Raw genomic sequence first — 21,623 nt, forward strand, 5'->3', positions numbered from 1 at the left:
ACCCACCCGGTCCGTCCTCAGGGGAGGAGGATACAGGGACGGAATGAAAAGCTAGGGGCTGTCAGGGCACATATGGCGGCGGACATGGTCAATATAGATTGTGTTTGTGTGTCACTCGCACCATACGGAGCATGACAAAGGCCGACCTTTTTGTCTATTTACTGTACAGTAATTCTGTACCCTGTGTGTTTGGACTCTGTGGTCGATTTCCCCTGGACGAGGGCTGGAGGACGGCCAGCAGAGCTGCTGGTGTTGAGTGAGGACTGGCCGCACGAGTGGGAGTGAAGATGGACACACACACACACACACACACACACACACACACAGAGAGAGAGGTACCCAGGTTGAGGTTGTGTGTTTCTGTGCTGAATGGCTTTATAACCCCCAGAAGAGCGGCCTCTGTTCCATTAGGCTCTGCCAGCTGTCCACAGCGGCGAAACTAAATCATCACCATCTCGTACACTATTCTGAAGTACTTAAAAAAGCATCCCCATCATTTTCCATCTTGGAGTGGACTTTTTTTTACTGTCATCATCACTGTTTACTTTTTCCCCACCGACCCAATGAATGCTCATCTTTACCGCTATCTGGTCAGAGGCCGGTTTACTCAGAATGTGTCCACAGTGGGTCGTTGGACATCTCAACACTAAAACAAACCTCCCTGGAAATATTTATATCACAAAAAAGAGCTAAATAGTTTAGTCCAATGGACTCATGTTGCTCATGTGCATTTCTGGTCACTGAAGTGGTCCCTCGCGTCCTCACTGGCCTTCCTAAACTGATTCCACGTACGAGCTGGGGACAGGATTTACATCCTCGTGCTGTGGAAGATGCATTCCTGTTTCCAGCCAAAGCTAATATGAGGCTTTTCAACCGTCTGAGTTCGCAAAATGAATCGGGAATGTTCAAAGTTAGTGTTTTTTTTGTAAAAAGTCGGTCAGTCGGGGGAATATCAGAGGGATTTGTTTGTATGAAAAGGATTTAACTGTTATACGATATTGTCCTCATTTTTCCTACTGAAGTTTAATGTCTGCTTTAGCGGCAACAAGGACTGGATTTTGTGATCACGCACACTGCCCATTGTGACAAACTGGTTTGACGAATGTGTTATCACGTTGCATTGATCAAATACTTCCGTCCGAATTGAGTCCTTGAGTAAGTGTTATCACGCTCATCTCAAGCTACGAGCTATGTATCTGCCGAATAGAAACCAAATCGATGTTTAAGGAGAGTTTGTTCAATTTTGCCCACATTCTTTTTTTTTCTTCACAATTTGTTCAAATTTTGCTAGCGCTGTAAGCTCTGTAGACATTTAGTTAACACTAGCTGGTAAGTTAGCCTTGCTAGCCAAACGACAAAGAGCGTTCTCTTTTAGCTAACGTTAGCTGGTAAGTTAGCCTTGCCAGCCAAATGACAGAGCGTTCTCTTTTAGCTAACGTTAGCTGGTAAGTTAGCCTTGCCAGCCAAATGACAAAGAGCGTTCTCTTTTAGCTAACGTTAGCTGGTAATTTAGCCTTGCCAGCCAAAGGACAGAGAGCGTTCTCTTTCAGATAACATTACAAGTCTCCCCTCCAACACTGTTTGTTTCAAAATGTACTTTTATTGCCTTTTCATTATTTTAGTATTTTATGAAGTGAAGACTTAGCAGCTGATGCAGTTTCTGGTGCTCTGCATGGGTAACGGGTTATGTACGCCATGCACAGGGAATGGGGGGGCCGGGGGATCAGTAGGGGCCCTAGGTTCACTTTTCCCCTGGAGCACATTAATCTCTCCCAGATGTTTCTATTTTTTGAGGGGGGGGCATTCAGGGATTGTCACCTCGCTCGTCACATCACACGCGCCGGTGCCTCCACACATCTACAAGACGCCGGCGTGCTATAATTGACACACTGATGCAATGCCTCTGAAACACATTTCAAGGTGATGATACGGAATAATTTAAAACGCAGTACTTGCAAGCCAAAGATAAGTTTAGTTGCTTTTGATTTAAAATAGCCTCCGGTCTTTATTTGTGGCTCTGCCGCCTCGAGAGGGGTGGCGGACTCAAGGAGGCGGAAAAAGCAAGTGAGTAAAGGGGCAAAATACAATCTATCCAATTTCCGATTCTCGCGCAACTACATGTCAACAGAGGCAGCTAACACATTCATGCATTCAATGGTTATTTCACACATGACCTACTGTTTAACCCTTGTGTTGCCTTAGGGTCATTTTGACCCGAATCAATATTACACCCTCCCCCCGCCTTTGGGTCATTTTGACCCGATTCAATGTTTCACCCTCCTGTTACCTTTATATTTACTAACATATTTTACCCTTTGGGTTCAATTTGATGCCAGCAATTAAAACCTCCAGAAAATTATTAGAATTAATATTGTTTTCCAAGTTTAAGTGTGAGGCACTTTATGTTTGTTTGTTGACTACCGAAAGAACACCGACATTAAACATTGAATGGGGTCAAATTAATCCTAAAGCGGGGGGAGGGTGTAATATTGATTCGGGTCAAAATGACCCTAAGGCAACACAAGGGTTAACAACCTGGTCACATGCTAGTGCCACTACGCTCAAACCATTACAGTCATTATACAAGCGGACGCTCAAAACCCTTGATAAAAAAAAAGTTCTGTCACATCATTGTCCTATCCTAAAAAAATACAACTTGCTTAGTTGGGATAACTTGATCAAATATGTGCACGTCTGTCTGATGTACAAAATCATACATGGATTGACCTCTCCTCCTCTCAAACAATTTGTCACCACACGAACTGGATATCGGCTCACAAGAGGTGCAGCGAGAGGGGATTGTATCGTCCCTCTCAGGAAAAGTGCTTTCAGTCATGCTGCTTTCTCAGTACAAGCAGCAGTTGACTGGAACTACATTCCAGTATCTATCAGAGAGCTACAATCATTCAACTCTTTTAAAGCAGAAACAAAGAAATGGTTCATTATTACCCAGCTCTGTCAGCACTAGACTGTAACGGCTCCTCCCTCCTCCATCTGTCCAGGTTGGACTTTCACTTTGTCTGTCTGTCAGTTGTTGTCTATCTGTCTGTTGTCCGGTCTCTGTATGTCTTGACTTGCTGGTCGGCCGTTTACTCCAACTGCGTGTCTTCTCTTGTCGTTCACCTGTTTGCAGTTATATATCACATTTAGTCTGTAAGCTTTTACGTTGTATCTCTGACATTATGTTTTTATTCTGTCCATTTTAACATTGTTCTCCCTTATTTTATTTGCTTTATCTGTAGATTGTATTTGTAATCTTATGTTTTTAGGTTTGTTCTTAACATCGGCAACATTGGGACTACAGATGAAAAATAGCCTCTTGGCTAACTCTGGCACATTTACTGCAATGTTTTTATCAATGTGCACTGTCCCTTATTAAATAAACCATAAAAAATAAAAAAAGATGGTGGGGAGTCATGGTCGGTCGAGATGTAGTCGATTGTGGCTTATCGTGGAAATAGAAGTCATAAACGTTCACTGCTGTATGAAACAGGCGGGCGCAGAGCTCTAGCCATTCACTAAATGCTTGTTTTGGTTGTGTACAAAAAATCGATCAAAACATTTGGGAATGTATGCATTTGCCTTTTTAAATATCTGCCTTCGTTGCTCTTGTTGTTTTATTGTATTTCATATAAATGGCTCCAAAATGGATTTATTGGCCAAAATGCTGGATTTGCATGACGGTGGTATTTGCATAACAGAACTCCAGTAGTCCATTCATTCACAAATGCAGTAAACGGCCAGCATAAAGGACCGCTTTTGGCCACTGTGCGACTCGGCCGTGGGCGTGCGCTCACATTGTGGTTGATGGGACGTAATATGGTGCAGCGAGTGTGTTATTCATACAGGGAGAAGACCACCCGTATCCTTTACGTTGCATTGAGGAAATCCTCCCGGCGGCCTATTCACTGCCCTGCTCCTGCTGTGGTGGGTGTCATCCGCTACTGTCCGTACACACACAGAAACACACACACACACACACTCGAGGGCACTGCTGGGGCTGCTCTCGGTGCGAGGTTGCACAAACAACACACACACGCTGCGAAAGGCCCCATTGTGGCACACGGACAAGAGGTCTCCTTGTCCGGGCAGAAGAGCAACCGATGTCAAGATGAGGATATGACGGCGGTGCCCCTGCTGCCTCCGCGGCCTCTCCTTCGCCCTGGCACAGGTTCACACGGACATAGTCGAGGGAGTCGGGGCGATTTGGTGAAAGAGAAACGGACCAAATCGACGGTTGGCGGCTCCCGTCGCTAAAGTACTTCTGCTTTCTACATTGTGGAAAATCGAAGCACAGAGTTGATACATTTTTTAAGGCGGCATTTATTCCCCCCTTGGATGCTGTTGCCGCTCGTGTATCTTCCTGTGTTTGTTCCAAACAAACTAGGGCTGCTGGAAACTTGAATTGCTTCACTTCCTCTGCCCTGCAAGCCGTTTCTGTCATGAGAAACATTGACCACACTGTGTGTGTGTGTGGGAGTAAAGTCTCTGTCGTACTACGTTGTGATTGAAAATCAGATAAATTATAGACCGTACAAGTGGAAATGTCACGCATTATAACATTTAACACGCCTGTCCGAATGCATTGCGTGTCATCAAGAGTAGTTATTTATGACACAGCTTGCAATGTTAACGTCTCTGTAACCTTTTTCCCTCTCTCTCTCTCTCTCCTCCCTCTCTTCTAGATCATGCCCCCTAGATAGCGTCCTCGTCCTCCTCTCCACTCCCCCGCCCCTTGGCCCCTTCCTCTACCTCCGTGGGTCGATCATTGCCACCTGTGTCACCACAGCCGCGCCATGCCCCCCAGGAAGAGGACGCGGCCGGGCCTGGGCTTCCTGTGCTGCTTCGGCAGCAGTGAGCCTCCGGAGATCAACCTGAAGGACAGCGTGCCCCTGCAGCTGCTGGAGTTCAGCGCCCCCATGCCGCCCGCCGAGGAGCTGCATGCTCGTTTCTCCGAACTGGTGGTGAGTAAAGCTGGAGCGGGGTGGATCCATTCATTCTCAGGATGTCACTCAAAGGCCTCTGACGGACGTAACCGGTGAGGCCTAGATTTTGGCTGAGGTCTGAACATGGACCACTTGGCCGTGCATTCGATATTTGAGGTTGAGGGCGTTTTCACACCTGCTTGGTTTAATTCTGTTTTAATTGAACCCTGCAGCGTTCAGCCCACTTAGTGGTGTTCTTTCAGCCAGTTGTGTACACGGCAATCTCACTCTGGTGTGGACCAAAACATCTGGGCAAGGACGACCTCTTTGACAAGCTCTCGGTCTTGTTGTTTTAGTACCAGTCATAGATGGACTCCGGTTCGGTACTGCTCGTTTGTGACGATAACACGATTCAACCTCCATCCGACCCAACTGGAGGAAGCATGGCGCCTTCTTTGGCTTAAACCAGCTCCCATCGCCGGCAGTGCTGCGTCGTTGTCCCTCCTTGATTATTAATGAAACCGGAGTCCGCCCTTCTTTTGTCTTCCCTCATGGAAAGTCTGACCAAAGTGTTGCAGCCTCCTCTTGGATCATCCATCACGGTCGGCTTGTGTCCAACAGCTAAACTTGAGACCACCATGACAAACTGGTCCCTGACTTGGACCAGAGCAAAGAACCTATAGGTGTGAGGACCCCGTTAGATTCAGCATCCCTTCAGTGGTTTCCATGGCGGAGCAGAGTCGCTCTCAGTGAGCAACTGCAACCCGACCCGAGTGGGGATACGCTCCATCATGCTTCCTGTAGCAGCACACTTTGTGGGTAGTATAGAGCGAGTAGCTGGATGATGTGTAGCCATCCACCCAGTCTGTTTAATGAGCATGTTCAACTTTATGATGCTGCACCAAAATGAGTCACCATGAAGAAATGCTGCTCATTAGAGTCAAAACAAAGTATATGAAGCTGGTTCAAAACAACAATGTAAATCCTGGAATGCTCTTTTTCCTGCTGCCGAGCGGTCCCGTTCTCCCTCTGCGTGTTTTTCATTATCCTGACCAAACAGGATTAGGAGACGGGAATTTGTAGGGGCCTTGGTCTTGTGAAGTGCGTCTTGATGGTTGGATGAGGCCCCGCCCCCAACCCCATTCCACATGTTCAGAAGCTCATCCTTTCCACTACACAGCGGCCCGCCCCCTCGTGCGACGGGTCTCGTGCGTGGATCACACTTGTTGGCAGCGGTTGCCGGTCCCTCTGTGCTGGTTCCAGACTGGCATGTACCCATGGTGCGGAGGGGGATCAGGCCACAGCTGTCAGAACGGAGACGTCGGCTGTGGTTTTTCATCTGCCATATGCAAGTCTGATCTGGCGTCGCTGGAAGAACAGAGCTTTTCTGTTTGGGTTCATCTCGGTCTCTGATTTCCTTCCCTCTCCGTCTCGTTCTCCCTCTCTCCTCGTGTTCAGCAGCACGGCTACAGGGCAGCTTCTCTGGGAGTGCTAAACTTCACCGTCTGCACGATATATAGCACCGTCCTAATAAATTCAGGGGAGATAAAGTGAAATTCCACTTGGGATGGGAAACGATTTGCTATTATCAAGGCAGATGTTTTTCCACTGGGGATCCTTCCCCCTGTTCTTCCTGCTAATTGACCTGGCTGGATCCGGACTGCGCTGTCCCGGCTCCATTGTAATCCCTGGGAATGCCATTAAACCTCAGCAGCCGCAGTGTATGTATTGGCTTGATTAGAGACAATTAAAAGTTAGGATTGTTGCAATCAAGACGTTGATCCCCTCAATCATGATTAAATACCCCTCCAGCTGTGGAATAACTGAAGCTTATTGTGAACCGGCAGGTTGCCATTTTATAAACTTGGTGCCCCTACGTGGTCTGAAAAGAAAGCCTCCCAAGGAGAACGGCTTTGGAAGAGCAAACGGAGACATGTATTGCTGGGAGATAAGATAAAAGCATGGCTTTCACATGGGAGACAAATCACAGCAGTCCTGGCGGCTCAGAGGACCGAATGACCCACAGACTATTTTCGGGGTCAGCGTCTGAGAATGGGATGGAGAAGCAGCCAGAAGCAAACGGGTCCATCTGCGATTATAAAACCGCTTGACTTGCGGTTTAATTCTTTGGATTTGGCATTGTGTCATTGGATCTGGGCCCGTCCACACGTTGTGGATCGATTATTCCTCGGATGCATGTTGGATAGCCATGTCTGTCGTGTCACGTGAGGAATCTCTGAAACCAAAAGGAACACATATTTGTTATTTTTGGTTTCATGATGGCACCCTTTAATAATCCAAGCAAGGGGGTGCTCGAAGGTCCCCCCGAGCCTTCAGTCCGCCTCAAGCCCAAATGCGCCCGACAATATTTGATTTGGATCATCCGTCATGTCTGACTTTATTGGCTGGCCATTGCACACACTGCTCATGGCCAACTATCATCACCTGGCCAAACCAAATGTATCGAGGCGAGGAGCCGTGGGGGGGATAAAGATTTAAAAAATGGAGAATAACACGACATAGTGTGTTTCCAAGGCAACAGGAGACGGGATTATTGTTATGAAAGCCTTTCCTGAGGAGGAGAGTGAGACTCAAAGGAGCCTCTGGAGTGGGAGCGACAGATCTGGGCCAAACGGAGGAGTAAACCGCCTCCATGGCGGGGTCCTCCACTGGAGACTGCCCAGTGCACACACCACCTGACACTGTTAGCGGCGAGAGAAGACTTGTGTGATCCAGCAAGATACCTCAAAACAACGTGCACCTTCGGCACAAGTGGAGCAAAAGAGATGACTTATTGTCCCGAGTGTGTACCCCGGCCAAACTAATAGTGCACAATAAGCACGTGTGCGATCCATCTTAGGGTCCCTCGTGTGAACTCTGCCTCTCCTCCGCCAAATGTGCAAGAACTCATCTTGGAGGAGGTTCTGAGCCCGCTTCCCAGTCCGACCGTGAACCCGTCGGAGAGCATCCTGCGCCAGCGGCTGAACTTGACAACCCGCCGCAAGCCTGGAAGCAATTGCCACTGATTTGGACACGGCGAACAAAAGGGCCACATCAGACGCGCTAATGGATCGCATCCATGAAGCTGCACATTTGCAGCTGGCTGCAGACTCTCCTGACGGCTAATGTGTGGCCGCCTGGGTTTGTTTTGTGTGTGGGGGGGGAGCTGATTGCGTTTTAAACAGTTTGTTTCCACCAGCGTTTCAAGGCTTGCACGCATAGTTGATATACAGGCCATGTGTGAAGCTTCAAGAAGAGTGACGGCTTTATTTGCGCTCCGTCAAGGCCAGAGCATGTCCCCGCCGAACGGGAAGCTCTCATCGATTTGAGAATGTTGGACACGTCGTCTTACTGGCGGCAGTTTGGGTCTTCAAGAAGAAGAAAGTGCGAGGTTGTTCGGGGACATGCTTGTTGCTGCCACGGTGTCCCATCGAGCGGTCGGGCATGTGGTCGCAATGTGTCCAAGGTCCTTGAACACGCCGCGTAGTGCCACGGAAGTAAAAATGCAAACATTAATAGTAAATAGTGATTTAAAACATGCACCTGCCGTTCAGCAGTTTATATTCATATATTTTTTGCACGGAGCTTGCAAACGGATTCCCCAAATTAAAAAGGACAGCTCCCTGTCTTTTGCCCATCAGTGTGTTGAGATGAGCGAGGAAATGATACACGGTACATCTCGCTAAACCGATGTGGAATGAGGTCTTGGAGGCCAACGCATCTGACGAGCACCGAGCGGCAGACGTCAGATCAGTGTGTGTTCTCTGTGCCCTCTTTTTCTATCCGGAAAGAAAGTGTTCCCTGTGTGGGAGCCTCGTTGTTTTCTTTCTCCGTCACGTAATTGGGGACCGTTTTAATCCAACCACTCCGCGGCAGTGGTCCAGCTGTGCATCATGCCGCACACAACCTTTAAGCGTCCACTTCCAAGGCACACAGTCCAAGCCGGCCTCCCTCAGAGTCCTCTCCTAACGTTCCCTCCGGTGTGACTTTCGAGCCGGACGGCGATCAAAAATAATGGGGAATGGAAATGCTCTCCACCCTCCGAGTTGTGGCGCGTTTCCTCCACGGCGTACCACACCTGGGATGCGCCATCTCTCCTTTCCGTTTCCTCCTCCCTCCCTGTCCGACCGCCTTCCCCATTTCTAATGTCCTCCTCCCACCTCCGCTGTGCAGCCAGCCGGCCGTATCATCGAGGTGGTCAAGCCTTGTTTGGACGAAGGGAGAGGCAGCAGTGACTAACTATGACTCATCTGAAGTGTGTGTGTGTGTGTGTGTATGTATGTGTGCGTGTGTGTGTTATGGGACAGAGAGAGCGAGAGTAGGATTTAGAGTAAGAGTTTGGTCTTTGACCTTTTATGATGATACAGTCTTTGACTTGTGAGGCTGGGCCTAAACACACACACACACACACACACACACTCCCTGAAACCCATTTGGGTCAATAATGGCAGCTACAGCTTCCTGTGTGTTCCCTGGAGGCCTCATATGACTTCCTGCCATCTTGCCTCATCTTTCCTCTGCCTCCCTGCCTCGCCCAGAGACTGCTGCAGGATATATATATATATCATACCTGCAAACTTGTCACCTTTCGGTGAAATTCACCGTTTTGAACTCAAAATAGGTCATCCACGTGAATCGTGGAGATCCGAAGAGTTTTTGTGTTGGGGGGGGGGGGTCACCTGGCCCGCTGCCCCGCTGCCGTTGAGATTGCAGTGAGACGCGGAGAAAAGTGTGAAGTGGTGCTCTTCGCAATAAAACATCTTTGATGGGACGTGTCGCGTCTCGGCCAATCAGCGTTCAGATGTCCACAGCGTTTGGGGGTTCAGGTTAGCTTGAATGTCATCCCGCTAAATCTGCTGCTGTCACGCTGCACGGTGTAGCGATGCTAACAAAGTACCCGTACGTTAAACACCATGTGATTTAGCATATTTTTTGTATCGATACTTCATTAAGAGAGCGATCAGAGCGCACGCGCTGCTCCGTGTCGAGCTGTCTGCGCACACTGCGCTGCTCAGCGCTCACAGCGAGAGAAGTGGCGCAGCTTTTCGGCTTAAAAAATAAAAAGATGCCAGAAGTGAAATGTTTGTCTGTAAAGTTCTGTAACTCTCCAGCTGCTCATCCTGATGAACTGTGTATCATCTGGTCAGAGACTAACGGCCTCATAGTGTATAATCAATGCTATGATGGAACCATGTAGTTTCATTCATATCTGGCTGTATTAATACTAATATTACTGTCATTTGTTAAGTGTTGAACAAGTTGGTAAAAAGTGAACCATACAGATGTTTTATTTATTACTATTATAGATAAATATACCAGTCTCGTATTTATGGTACCATATTGTTTTTATGGTATTGTATTGAATTCTGGTATCGGGTATCATGATATTTATGGCAGGTATGTAATATGTATAGAAGTTATAATATGAGTATCGTGACAAACAGGTAGAGACAGAACAGATTCAGGGAAAAGTCCATGAGGACTGTTCAGGCAAAAAAAAGGAAGTTGGTTCATGAATGACTTTAACCATATTATATATAATGACAATGTATATTTGTTCTTACTATCATTATAGGGCTGAGTCAGAGCGGAGGACCTTTTGTTCTTAAACTGTTTATTATCATTATTTAGATTAGTTGTCAGAACAAATCAAATGACCGTAGTTGTGGTTCTAAAAGCTTTGAGGCTTCAAACGTGGATGTGGTGTGGTGACAACAACAAAAAGTCACCTGCAACCCCCCCCGTTGTCAACTTTTTCCACCCCTCATGAGTTTGCAGGTATGATATATAAATAAATAAATACAAACAGACCCTCTCAGACTGAACTGTAAGACTTCACATGAGGTAAAGACATTTGTTGGCACTCAGGGAAAAGCCACTTCATGTGTGTGTCATTCTTTGGACCACACACACTTCCCATTTAGGTGGAGGCTCACACATTCCCAGTCAGTTGTCACAGGGACACTCCCAGTCCTCACACCTTCTCACTCGGTGACCCCTCTTCTCGCCTGTATAGTTTCCCTCACATGTTAGTTGTCCTCGCTTCCATATTTATGTCAAATGCACACACTTACACTTTTGCCAAAAGGGCCTCCCCTCCTGCAGTTCCTCTCTGTCTCGGAGCTCTTGAAGTTGACATATAGCAGTCTAAACAGAAGCAGATATTTAGGTTCCCGCACTCTGCACTGACTTCCCTCCCATGAGTCATTGTGACTTGGCCCTTTTCTCTTTCTTCACACACTTTCCATAGCATGTAGTTAAGTGCTATAAATCTCCCACAGACATGTATCATTAGACGTATGTTATGTCAAACAAATTCATTTTTATAACTAAGCCTTGACTGGTGGCAAATGTGCTCAAATATAATCATCATAATCCCTGGGGGGGGGGGGGGGGGATTGCAGTGTATTATGTATTTGTTGCACAAGGATGCTCATCTCCACTCCTAAGATCTCTGAGTGACTCCTGCTCTGAAATGTTGGCACAGAAGGTTTGCCAAGCACGTTGGTAAAAGGCGCTCACTTAAAGAGTGAGTTATCGGGTGTCTGGCAAGTGTTTAGCCGTTAGCTTAGCATAGAGACGAGAGGCAAAGGGCAAAACAGCTGGCCCGGCTCTCGTAACAACACCGTAAAGAAGTGTCGGGGCAATAACACTGAAGGCAAAGCAGAGGTGTCTTACACTTGCATTCTCTCTGTTGGCCGCCAGGGGCCGACTCCTCTTGGACGTGAAAAATAAGTCTGTGAGAAAATAAAGCTCGGCCCCTTCCATTTCACGTCAGCTATTTGTAACGTTGACATTGCTAGTTAACAAAGTCTCATTCAGCGTTCGGTGGGACTCCGCCCTCTTGTGTCACTCCGCCCTCTTGTGTCACTTCCTGGTTGCAAAAAAGCCAAGCTGGCGACGGCCATGATGCCAAACTCAAAGCTTCAAAAGGGAAGTCCACAAACCATTTGGTGACGATGTCCAGGTGAATGTTCTTCTATGCAGCCGATAGTGGAGACAGCATGCTACATTAGCTTCAGACTCGTTGTCAATGGAAAGATGTGAGCGGGCATTTAGTCCTGCTCCCCCCCCCCCCTCCTCCTCTCTTGAGAAACAGACATTTTGAATGACAGGGTCAGTCGGTCTGCAGCGGACATGGCAGTCAAAGCTCAAAACCGCAACATCTTTCTGGGGGGGTTAGTAACATTATTCAATAGGCAGCTGTTGAGGAAATGTTAAAGTAGAGTTTGAGAAGTCTGAGGTCTGCATGTCTTACCCTCCCGGGCAGCAGGTGTTACAATATTAGTTTTGGTTTATGTGAATTCCCAACTGGAACGAGCTGGCGAAGGAAGACGGGGGGGGGCACGCCGAGAGGTCTCGGTAGATCGAGAGACGGCCTGGCTTTTTTTATTTTGCGGCGTTACAACGCCTGGGCCTCGGGGAGAGGCCGCGTGACGCAGCTTTAAAGTCGAGTGTAGAAGGCGTTCGGGCGGTGGGACTGGAAAATGAAATGGTGGCAGATTGGAAGTGCTGGAAAGAAAGGTCCTCTTGTTGGCATGACACGACCATTCCTCATCCTCCTCTACTCCATCCCTCCGTTTCTCTGAGTCATAAGCAGACGGGCTCTACTTCTGCCTGGCAGGAACTAAATAAAACATGCAGTTCTCATTTGAAAGTCTCCAGCTACATTAGCCCTCGGTCCACCCTGCCACTCCTTTCCTGTTTTCCGGTTCTCGCTGCCAAACTGGACTTGGCCATTATCCTATTCCTACATCTTATGTAATCGTATATCTATTTCTAAACGGAATTCTTTAAAAAACGAGCAGACGAACAGTACCGGCTCTGGACCGGGGGGTGAGCCGAGAGGCCGAGGAGATCAGTCGTTGGGCTCGGCTCCCATCTGGTTCACATCCAAAGGAGGTCTCTTTCTCACTGTTTTCCTCACCGGCTTCTCGGCTCCGCCCAGCAGCAGCAGCTCGGACGGCGGGGCCGAGCGCCAGAGACCGGCTTCCCTGCCTTTGGTCTCTTAAGCCCGAGGATGCAGAGAAGGGAGTCGTTAGATGCCGAGCCGCTCACATGGCGGCTAGTTTTCTGCTCGACACTCGACTTAACGTCGGCGTGCGTTTCTCGTGGCAGGTACTGCAGACCCCCGGACGACGGGCTCCGGGTGCGAGTCACAATGCATCATTGAATTCCCGCTGGCGAGACGGAAAAAAGGCTTTGACCAAAGATTCTAAAGCTTCTTTGTGGTTTCTATCTGCATTAGACCCCCTTGAAGTTCACACCCTTCAGATTTCTCCCTCCCCCCCCCCTTTTCTTTTTTTGCACCAATAATGCTGCCGCTGGTTCTCCCGCTGAAAGGACTGGAGGAGAGAGATGATGTCACCCTTCATAGTGTCGGATACTTGGAATGCGGGCCACCTCAGCCTTCTCCGGTCCAGCTGAATGGATGAAAACAAACTCTGTTAAATCTACTGGCCGGCTTTGAGGGGGCCCCCACCTCTGGCACCGGTGGCCATCTTCACTTCAGGGGGGCCCGGGAGGCCCCGGCATTTCTGGCTGACGTCATGGTAGCAAAACCATTATGATGAGATTAGTTTGAGCTGGAGGACAAAGGCCATGCGCTATACAGCGTCTCATCCTCTCCCCGATTTTTTTGTTGTGCTTATCCATTTCCAGAACCTATACACGGCTCGTTTGCACCCTTTCTCCCTTTCTGTCACCTTCCTCCCCCTTCCATCCCAAATGTATCCATCCCTTTTTTTATTTTTAAAGACTTTGCTTTTCCTCCCCGGCGGCCCACGGAGACTCATTTCCTGGCCTCATATGCATCTCAAAAGGTGCAGGAGGCTCCTTGTAGCGAGCTGAAGAATCGAGCAGAGCAGCAGGGAGAATATTAACAACCCCTCTGTGGAGGAGACCGGCTCTCGGGCCAGACTAAGAAAGGTTAGACGGTCAAGTGAAGTGTCCCCCCGTCTCAACTCGACGCCCCCAATGTCTTGCTCTGCGCTCGTCACGGGGATAACGGAGCAACAAGGTGTTCCGTGGGATGGATCATATTCTTGTTAATCACTTTACATGGCGATGTTCATGTGGATGTATTTGTCTTAATTCTCGTCTCGATTCAACGCCGATCGCTCGATGTGACCTCCGCAAGCTAACGGCATCGTCAACGAGAAGATCGGCTTCGTCTTCTTCTTCTTCGTTGTTCTTACTGCTTGTCGTCTGTGCCACCGCGGGCCGACTCTGGTGAAATCGGATGATATCGTGGTGGAGGTGAAGCTCAGGTGTGCCTCCACTAATCACTACGGGCCGACACTGCGCAGCTGGAGGCCCGGGTGGTGTTGCCGGGGCCTCGTTGGAAGGGAGGGAGTCACGGGAGAGCCAGAACCAGGACTGCATGGGGCCGACTGTCAAGCCTGCTGCCTGTAAAATGAGATGGTTTTCAACACCAGTGAAAGTGCCTCTTCTAGAATTGTTGCAATTCTTTTGTTGATGTGCTGTACATATATGTCATCTAATCCAATCACAACTTCAATTGAAATTGTTATGAAATAACTCCTGTGTGTAAAACAGCCTCCTCTTGTTGTTGCAGGACGAACTGGACCTGACGGACAAGAACAGGGAGGCCATGTTCGCGCTGCCCGATGAGAAGAAATGGCAGATCTTCTGCAGCAAGAAGAAGGTGAGCGGGCCCTCAGTCGCCGGGCTGCCCGAGCCCACAGTTTAGAGCCGTCGGCACCGAAATGCTCTTGAGGGGATCAACCCGTGATTGAATGCAGCTCCGCAGTCAGCTCTGCAGTCAGCTCTGCAGTCAGCTCTGCAGTCAGCTCCGCAGTCAGCTCTGCAGTCAGCTCCGCAGTCAGCTCCGCAGTCAGCTCCGCAGTCAGCTCCGCAGTCAGCTCTGCAGTCAGCTCCGCAGTCGGCTCCGCAGTCGGCTCTGCAGTCAGCTCCGCAGTCAGCTCTGCAGTCAGCTCCGCAGTCAGCTCCGCAGTCAGCTCTGCAGTCAGCTCTGCAGTCAGCTCCGCAGTCAGCTCCGCAGTCAGCTCCGCAGTCAGCTCTGCAGTCAGCTCCGCAGTCAGCTCCGCAGTCAGCTCCGCAGTCGGCTCCGCAGTCAGCTCTGCTCCTCATTTTCTAGACATGTTTCCCATCCGGGCAACATTGTACACGCAAACAACTCTGTACTGTTTACACAAATGCACCCTCTTGCGCCTCTATCTCCAAATCCCCCGCCCCCCCCCCCACACACACACACACATCTCCGTTTCAGAATTGTCAACATACCAACATATTGGAACATTCCGGTCAGCCCTCTCTTTCACCCCTTTCTACCTCGCCAATACGTCTCTCCGCTCTCTCCGTTCCCAAGTAAATAGTCCTGAGCCCTCCCCTGTGTCTCTTTGCTAATTAGTTTTTTGGCTCCGGGGTTTTGTTTTGGGAGCAGGAGGATGATGATGATAATGATGATGATGATGATGGGACCCCTCCTTTCTCTTTCCATGGCATGCAGACTCAGCTGATGTGATGGATTCTGACAACCCTTTTGGGTTTTTTTATTAAAAGGAGTAAACACACAGTGCTTTGTATGTACTGTGTGTGTATGTATATGTGTGAGCACCTGCACAAGTATTGAGTTACGAGGTGTGTGTGTGTGTGTGTGTGTGTGTGTGTGTGTGTGTGTGTGTGTGTGTGTGTGTGTGTGTGTGTGTGTGTGTGTGTGTGTGTGTGTGTGTGTGTGTGTGTGTGTGTGTGTGTGTGTGTGTGTGTGTGTGTGTGTGTGTGTCAAGGCGAGGATGGAAGCTGGACCACCGGTTTACAGTGAAATGCAATGCGGGTCAAAAGTAATCCACGAGGAGGATGTCATCTTTCTTTGTAATACATTCTGATAACCCACACAGTGTGCTGTTCCCCTTTCTGAATATATTGCATAGTCTGAGAAGGGGATTGAATGGTTGGCAGGATGTGCATTGTTGTGCCCACATGAAAGGAGCGCGCTCGGTAATACTCCCAATATCAGTTATTCAATATCTCGCCGGATTGGCCACAGACGTTTATGAGGACTCTTTGTGCTGCAGTGGAAACCAACAGTTTGGCACCAGCCGGGGCATGTTGGAACCGACGCGCCTGAGCCGTGTTCAGAGGGTCCCGCCCACATCTCTCCCAGTCAGAAATAATTTCCTCGGCGAGTTTTTTTTTTAGGGTGAAAAAAGCCAGCCGCGTGTCCCGGGCCAGGAAACGGGAGAGCACAACCCCGGTGGTGTCGACCAGTGCTCAGCGGAAGGCTAGAGGGAGACGAAGAAAAAAAAGAGCACACAAAACCCCTCATTCATGCGCCGGGGCGGCGGCGTAATGGAGAACCGACTGGCGCGCGCCATCGGAAAAAATAACCTGCGTGTCTCCTCCCGAGTGAATACTGTCCTCACGCGCCCACGCGGACTCAAACACGCGTGGGAGAAGACGCAGGTCGTTCAGACGAGACACACACACACACAGAGAAGTGCCCCAGTGTTCCTGAGAATTACAGCATGACCGTGGTTTTGACGGCATCACGCCCCTCACACGTTCCCCAACACTGGCTCCTTGTTTCCTCCCAGTTGTTGTGGTTAGATAATATTTTGGAGAGGGCCACGGAGGCCATGACAAACGGGACAAGCTAACTCCTGTTCACCTGCAAAACACAAACACATTCACCGCGGACAACTCCGGCTTCTCCAGCGCTAATTTCTCGCCGTCCAGAGAAAACTACTTATTACAGATCGAATGTTTTTTTGTTCACTCAAACATCGACCGAAGGCCTAATAAAACCACTTGACTCGCAAGCGGTCACATTTCAGATGGTTTTCAGGGGAACCACAACGATGGGTTGGTTTGAGCCCATCAGAGTTCCTTCCATCTACGTTTGTCAGTCGCTTTGTCGTGGCGTTGCTGTTTTATGAATCAAAAAGTATTTTCAGTAGCTTTGATCCAGTGGTGCCGAATCCACTTTCTGTGTGACGGTGACATAACATCCCAATCCTTGGACTGATGCCCACGACTTCTGCAGGAAATACTGAGTTGTGTTTACTTGAGGGGGAAGATGAGGACGGAGAGGAATTAATACTGAGGGACATACCCTGGAATTTAGAGATGCACCAACACTGATATCGGGCCGATAATATTGGTGTTAATGGAGCCAATATATTAAATTTACTTGTTTAGAATATATATATATATATATATATACATATATACAGTGGGTACGAAAAGTATTCAGACCCCTTTAAATGTTTCACTCTTTGTTTCATTGCAGCCATTTGCTAAAATAAAAAAAGTTAATTTTATTTCTCATTAATGTACACTGTGTACAAAATTGAAATGTATACATGTTTGCACATTTATTAAAAAAGAAAAACTGAAATATCACATTGTAATGGCTAGCACGCGATTAATGAGCTACTTATGCAGATACAGCGTGACATCATCGTACACATGGCGTTAATTAGTACGAAGTTAGTTTTTAGGCCACCTGTTGAATGGAAATCCAATAACCAGTCTCTTAGCGCTTCCTGAAGCCCCAAGAAAAGATATCTGGTTATTTTGCTGGCTAGTTATCCACTTTCTTCTCCAGCGAGTCGCTTTTATTCATGTTAAAAAATAATAGATTTGTTCATCGAGTACTAGCTGGTCCGGCTCGGTGTCGAGCTAGCAACGCTATCGGTCAACAGGGATGTCAGGGAATTAACGTGAACACGTTCTCTGTGGGCCGTGACTAACTCTGACATCTCGTCCAGGCTGTCGGGCTTTACATCCACAGTAGAGAACACGATGTAACATCTAATATTTCCTGCTCATCACTCAGTGCTGGGAGCCAAGCGCGGTCTCCTGACTCCACATTTGTAGTGCTGCGCTGACACACTGTTCTCATTTTGTACTCCTATAATATGGCCCTTTATGTGTGTGTGGGTGTGTGTGTCAAAACACTTACACACACACACACGAGTATCATGTCCTACATTTCTCTGAAAAGAATAAGAATGTCTGAATAATATCAGCCTCCAGACCGGGTGGTATACCCTCCTCTCTGAGACGCACACATCGCCCCCTCAGCATCTCTTGTCTTCAATCATCCTCATCGCTGAGACACCCCCCCCGAAAAGCCAAATACTATTGCCTGGGCAAAAAACGTGTGTAATGTTAGCTACCTGTATGAGGCGAGCGAGCGTTGCATAATCTTCCAGAATTCAATATCCTGTCCATTTCCTGCCTCTGGAGGTGAGACTTTATATCCCGGCTTCCGTAGATAAATATTCCACACGGAGAGATCGGATCCTTGGAATGTGGGTCAATCCCCCTGGATGTGTGGACGGGAGCATGTTGTGGTGACAGCTGGAGCAGAGACATGGAGGAAATATGCTTATATATATATTATATATATCATATCTATTAAATAAATAAATACAAAAAGTCCACTCTCTGTTCCAGCTGTCAATCTTTTTTTTCAACTTGCTTACATTCAGATTAGAGAAAACACTTCTTTTGAAAAAACTACTATTTTCCGTAAATTGTGAAATGAGTGAATTTTTAAGACACTCCGGGTGAAAAGTTTAGTTTTTTCCTCCAGTACGTGATTAAATAAGCCTTAGAGGTTGCCAAGTAGTCTCTGTTAGTATTTCATATCTACATCAGTTTTCTTGCTTCTGATGATGATCAGAAAAGGCCCCGAGGAGTCGTTACCCTCAACCCAGCTGCAGCTCCGTGGCATCGGAGCACCGACTCAGCACTTTATTTCCCCAGACTTTCTTTTATTTCTTGCCATATACTATATCACGCTGACATTCTAAATGCAGTTTTTTGCGGCCCCCTCCTTTGCTTTTTTTAAATAATTCATGGAGTTGTCTTTGAATGTACAGTATTCCCATGAGTCCTGTGCCCCCCACCCAGCCATGGTCCCCCAGGGCCTCTCTGAGCACATGGAAACGGAGTGAGAGGCGCCCGACTCTTAATTGTCAGAGAAACTGGAGACCTCTCCCAAACATGTACGCCTGTCACTGTGAGCCGGTGCACGGATCCTGAGACCCAGAAGAGTAGCTGGTCTACACTCGGCTGTCAAAAGCCTCAAAGACTGGAAAACATAGAAGTCGTATGTGTCAGGTCCTTTGTTGGGCAGCTTGGTCTTACTCCTCTTTACTCTCCCCCAATGCTCTTGCTGGACTTTCAGACTCGAGAGATACTTCTTAATAGTATTCCAGAAGTAGTTCCCTTAAAACCCTCCTGTTGCCTTAGGGTCATTTTGACCCGATTAAATATTACACCCTCCCGCCGCCTTAGGGTCATTTTGACCCGATTCAATGTTTCACCCTCCTGTTACCTTTATATTTACTAACATATTTTACCCTTTGGGTTCAATTTGACGCCAGCAATTAAAACCTCCAGAAAATTATTAGAATTAATATTGTTTTCCAAGTTTAAGTGTGAGGCACTTTGTTTGTTTGTTGACTACCGAAAGAACACCGACATTAAACATTGAATGGGGTCAAATTAATCCTAAGGCGGGGGGAGGGTGTAATATTGATTCGGGTCAAATTGACCCTAAGGCAACACAAGGGTTAAAATGACTTCAACGGTTTCTTGAGTTCAATCCTAAGTGTCAGGACCTTTTTCACAAGGTTTAAAATCTTCAAGACTTCTTGCATTGATGGCGGGGGAGGCCGGAATATGTAATTTCATCTGCTCTTTCAACAGGTGCCTCTGTGAACGTGCTGGGGGGGGGATATTCCTGAAGTCCCGGCTTTAGTCGAGCACTCTGCTGTTAGAGGGGAACAATATATCCCTCAACAGACGTAACAAAGAGGAACACCTTGCAGAAAGCATACCCTGCTGGGGGAATTCCTGTCCTCTTCTTTTCTTTCTGAAACCTGGATTGTAAATCATATTTAACGTCACCAGACGTGAAGAATGTAGTGTAAGTGTGTAATTGCTGTGATAGAACGGAGGGGTTGACCTTAAACTGTCGCAGCGGAGCACGCAACCGGAGCACGCAACCGGAGCACGCAACCGGAGCGTGGTTAGAGGGCCGTGGGCAGAAGGGCACTCAGCGAGTGTTTATAGGTATAAATACATATCAAATATATCTAATGTCTACACCAACATTCATATCAAAGGCCTGCTGTTAGAAACGGGCTCCACGCGTTGGAGACTGGCTTCTTTACACGCCATTGGTAACACCCGTCATCATCTGTGATTAACTCCCCGAGATGGTTTGATCGGGACGCAGCACACAAGAAAGACCTTCAGATCGCTTACCCGCCTTCTTAAAAAATGTTTTCCCATTAAAGCGTAAATATTCAGGAAGTGTACGGACTGATACGACCACGGCTCGTGTTGAAATCGTGCTTTTTAAAAAGAAATTCCTCCCCAAACGAGAGGAAAATTGCAGCACTTTACTCGGCGCTCGTGAAACTGCCAGAGTAAACGCTGCGCCGGACTCGACATGTTTTTGAGGGCGTGTCGGGCGACGGTAATTGGGCTGAAGGGCCTGCGAGAGGCGGTTAAATTGTTAATCTCAGCGTCAGGATCTGTCTGGCGTGGCGTCCTGAGCATGCCGGCAGTGTAGTGGAAGAAAAGGCCGGCTTGAAAACACAGGACAGGGAGTTCTATTGTTTTTGTTTTCTCTCGCTCTTTAGCTGGAGCTCAAAAGCTGGCACGATGTACCCCGACCCACCACTAGCTGTGTGGTGTAGCTCATTTAGTTGCGTCCAGAAGCTGAATACTGGTCATGATGAGAGGGTTTTAATCATGTCCAAGGACCATTAATGGTGTTTGTCTGACTTAATAAACACTACATGTCATTAGCTCCCAGTAAACATTGTAAACATGAGTGTATGGTCTCTAGCTTCAAGTCTTCTTCAATACAGCGTGATATTCATTGAGTTAAATGGAGGATGCTTTAGGGGGCGGGGTTACAAGGTGATTGACAGGTCACGACCACCGAGTTGTCCGTATCTGGGAGTAATCAGTGGTTTTAATTACAACTTTAAACTTTTCAGTGTTTTTCAACTTTGTGAAAGTTTATTGTACATTTTTGGAAGAGAAAGATGTCTCATCTGTATCACTTGTGGTTGTAAAAACCAAGATGGAGATGGGCAAAATGGCCAAATTCAAAGCTTCAGAACCAATGTCCACAGACCAATGATTGACGTTACGGTGACTATATGTGTACTATGTTCTACAGCTGATGGCGTGGTCCTGCCTTTGGACCACATTTTACAACAAAAAAAGTAAAATTGTTGACACATGTTGAGATTTAAATGTGGCAAAGAATACTTCTATCGTAAAGAACTATGCAATTTTGCGTGAATGTGGAATCCTGTGACTTTCCAACTCAACAAAAACAACAACCATGCTGCAGCGGCGCTCCAAGCCCCGGCTAAACAAGACCAGATGTGAGCAAGGAACATGCTCTCGTTCTCCCCCCGTGGCCCTGGGTGCTCGTGGCATCGTGCTCCCTAGCATTGGCCGGACAAATTGATCTCAGACAAAGCTATTTAAAAACTATGCTGGAGTGCACTTCGTTCCTCAAGGCTGTTCTTAATTCTCTGACTCTCGCTCTCTTTTTTTTTTTTCATTCTCCACGTAGTAAAAGCTAAGACAAGTGAACACTCTGAGATGTTGTGACCATATTCATACACTCTGTCAAACGCATTGAATGTATTGTTACTCTGTAATGATTCCTTCTGG

At 47.7% G+C, this 21,623-nt stretch overlaps 1 protein-coding gene across 5 annotated transcripts in view; it reads left to right on the plus strand.

The window, feature by feature from the left end:
* Positions 1-21,623, plus strand: part of daam2 (dishevelled associated activator of morphogenesis 2) — an 86,010-nt gene that overhangs the window by 32,100 nt on the left and 32,287 nt on the right. For all 5 annotated transcript variants that reach the window (XM_056425772.1, XM_056425776.1, XM_056425774.1 and 2 more), the window contains exons 2-3: positions 4,686-4,964; positions 14,503-14,592. In XM_056425772.1, coding sequence (XP_056281747.1) covers positions 4,797-4,964; positions 14,503-14,592 — 258 coding nt within the window. In that variant the 5' untranslated portion in view covers positions 4,686-4,796. The remainder of the gene's footprint in view (positions 1-4,685; positions 4,965-14,502; positions 14,593-21,623) is intronic.

This window comes from Pseudoliparis swirei, chromosome 11 (assembly GCF_029220125.1).
Source record: "Pseudoliparis swirei isolate HS2019 ecotype Mariana Trench chromosome 11, NWPU_hadal_v1, whole genome shotgun sequence".
Classification (NCBI taxonomy): domain Eukaryota; kingdom Metazoa; phylum Chordata; class Actinopteri; order Perciformes; family Liparidae; genus Pseudoliparis; species Pseudoliparis swirei.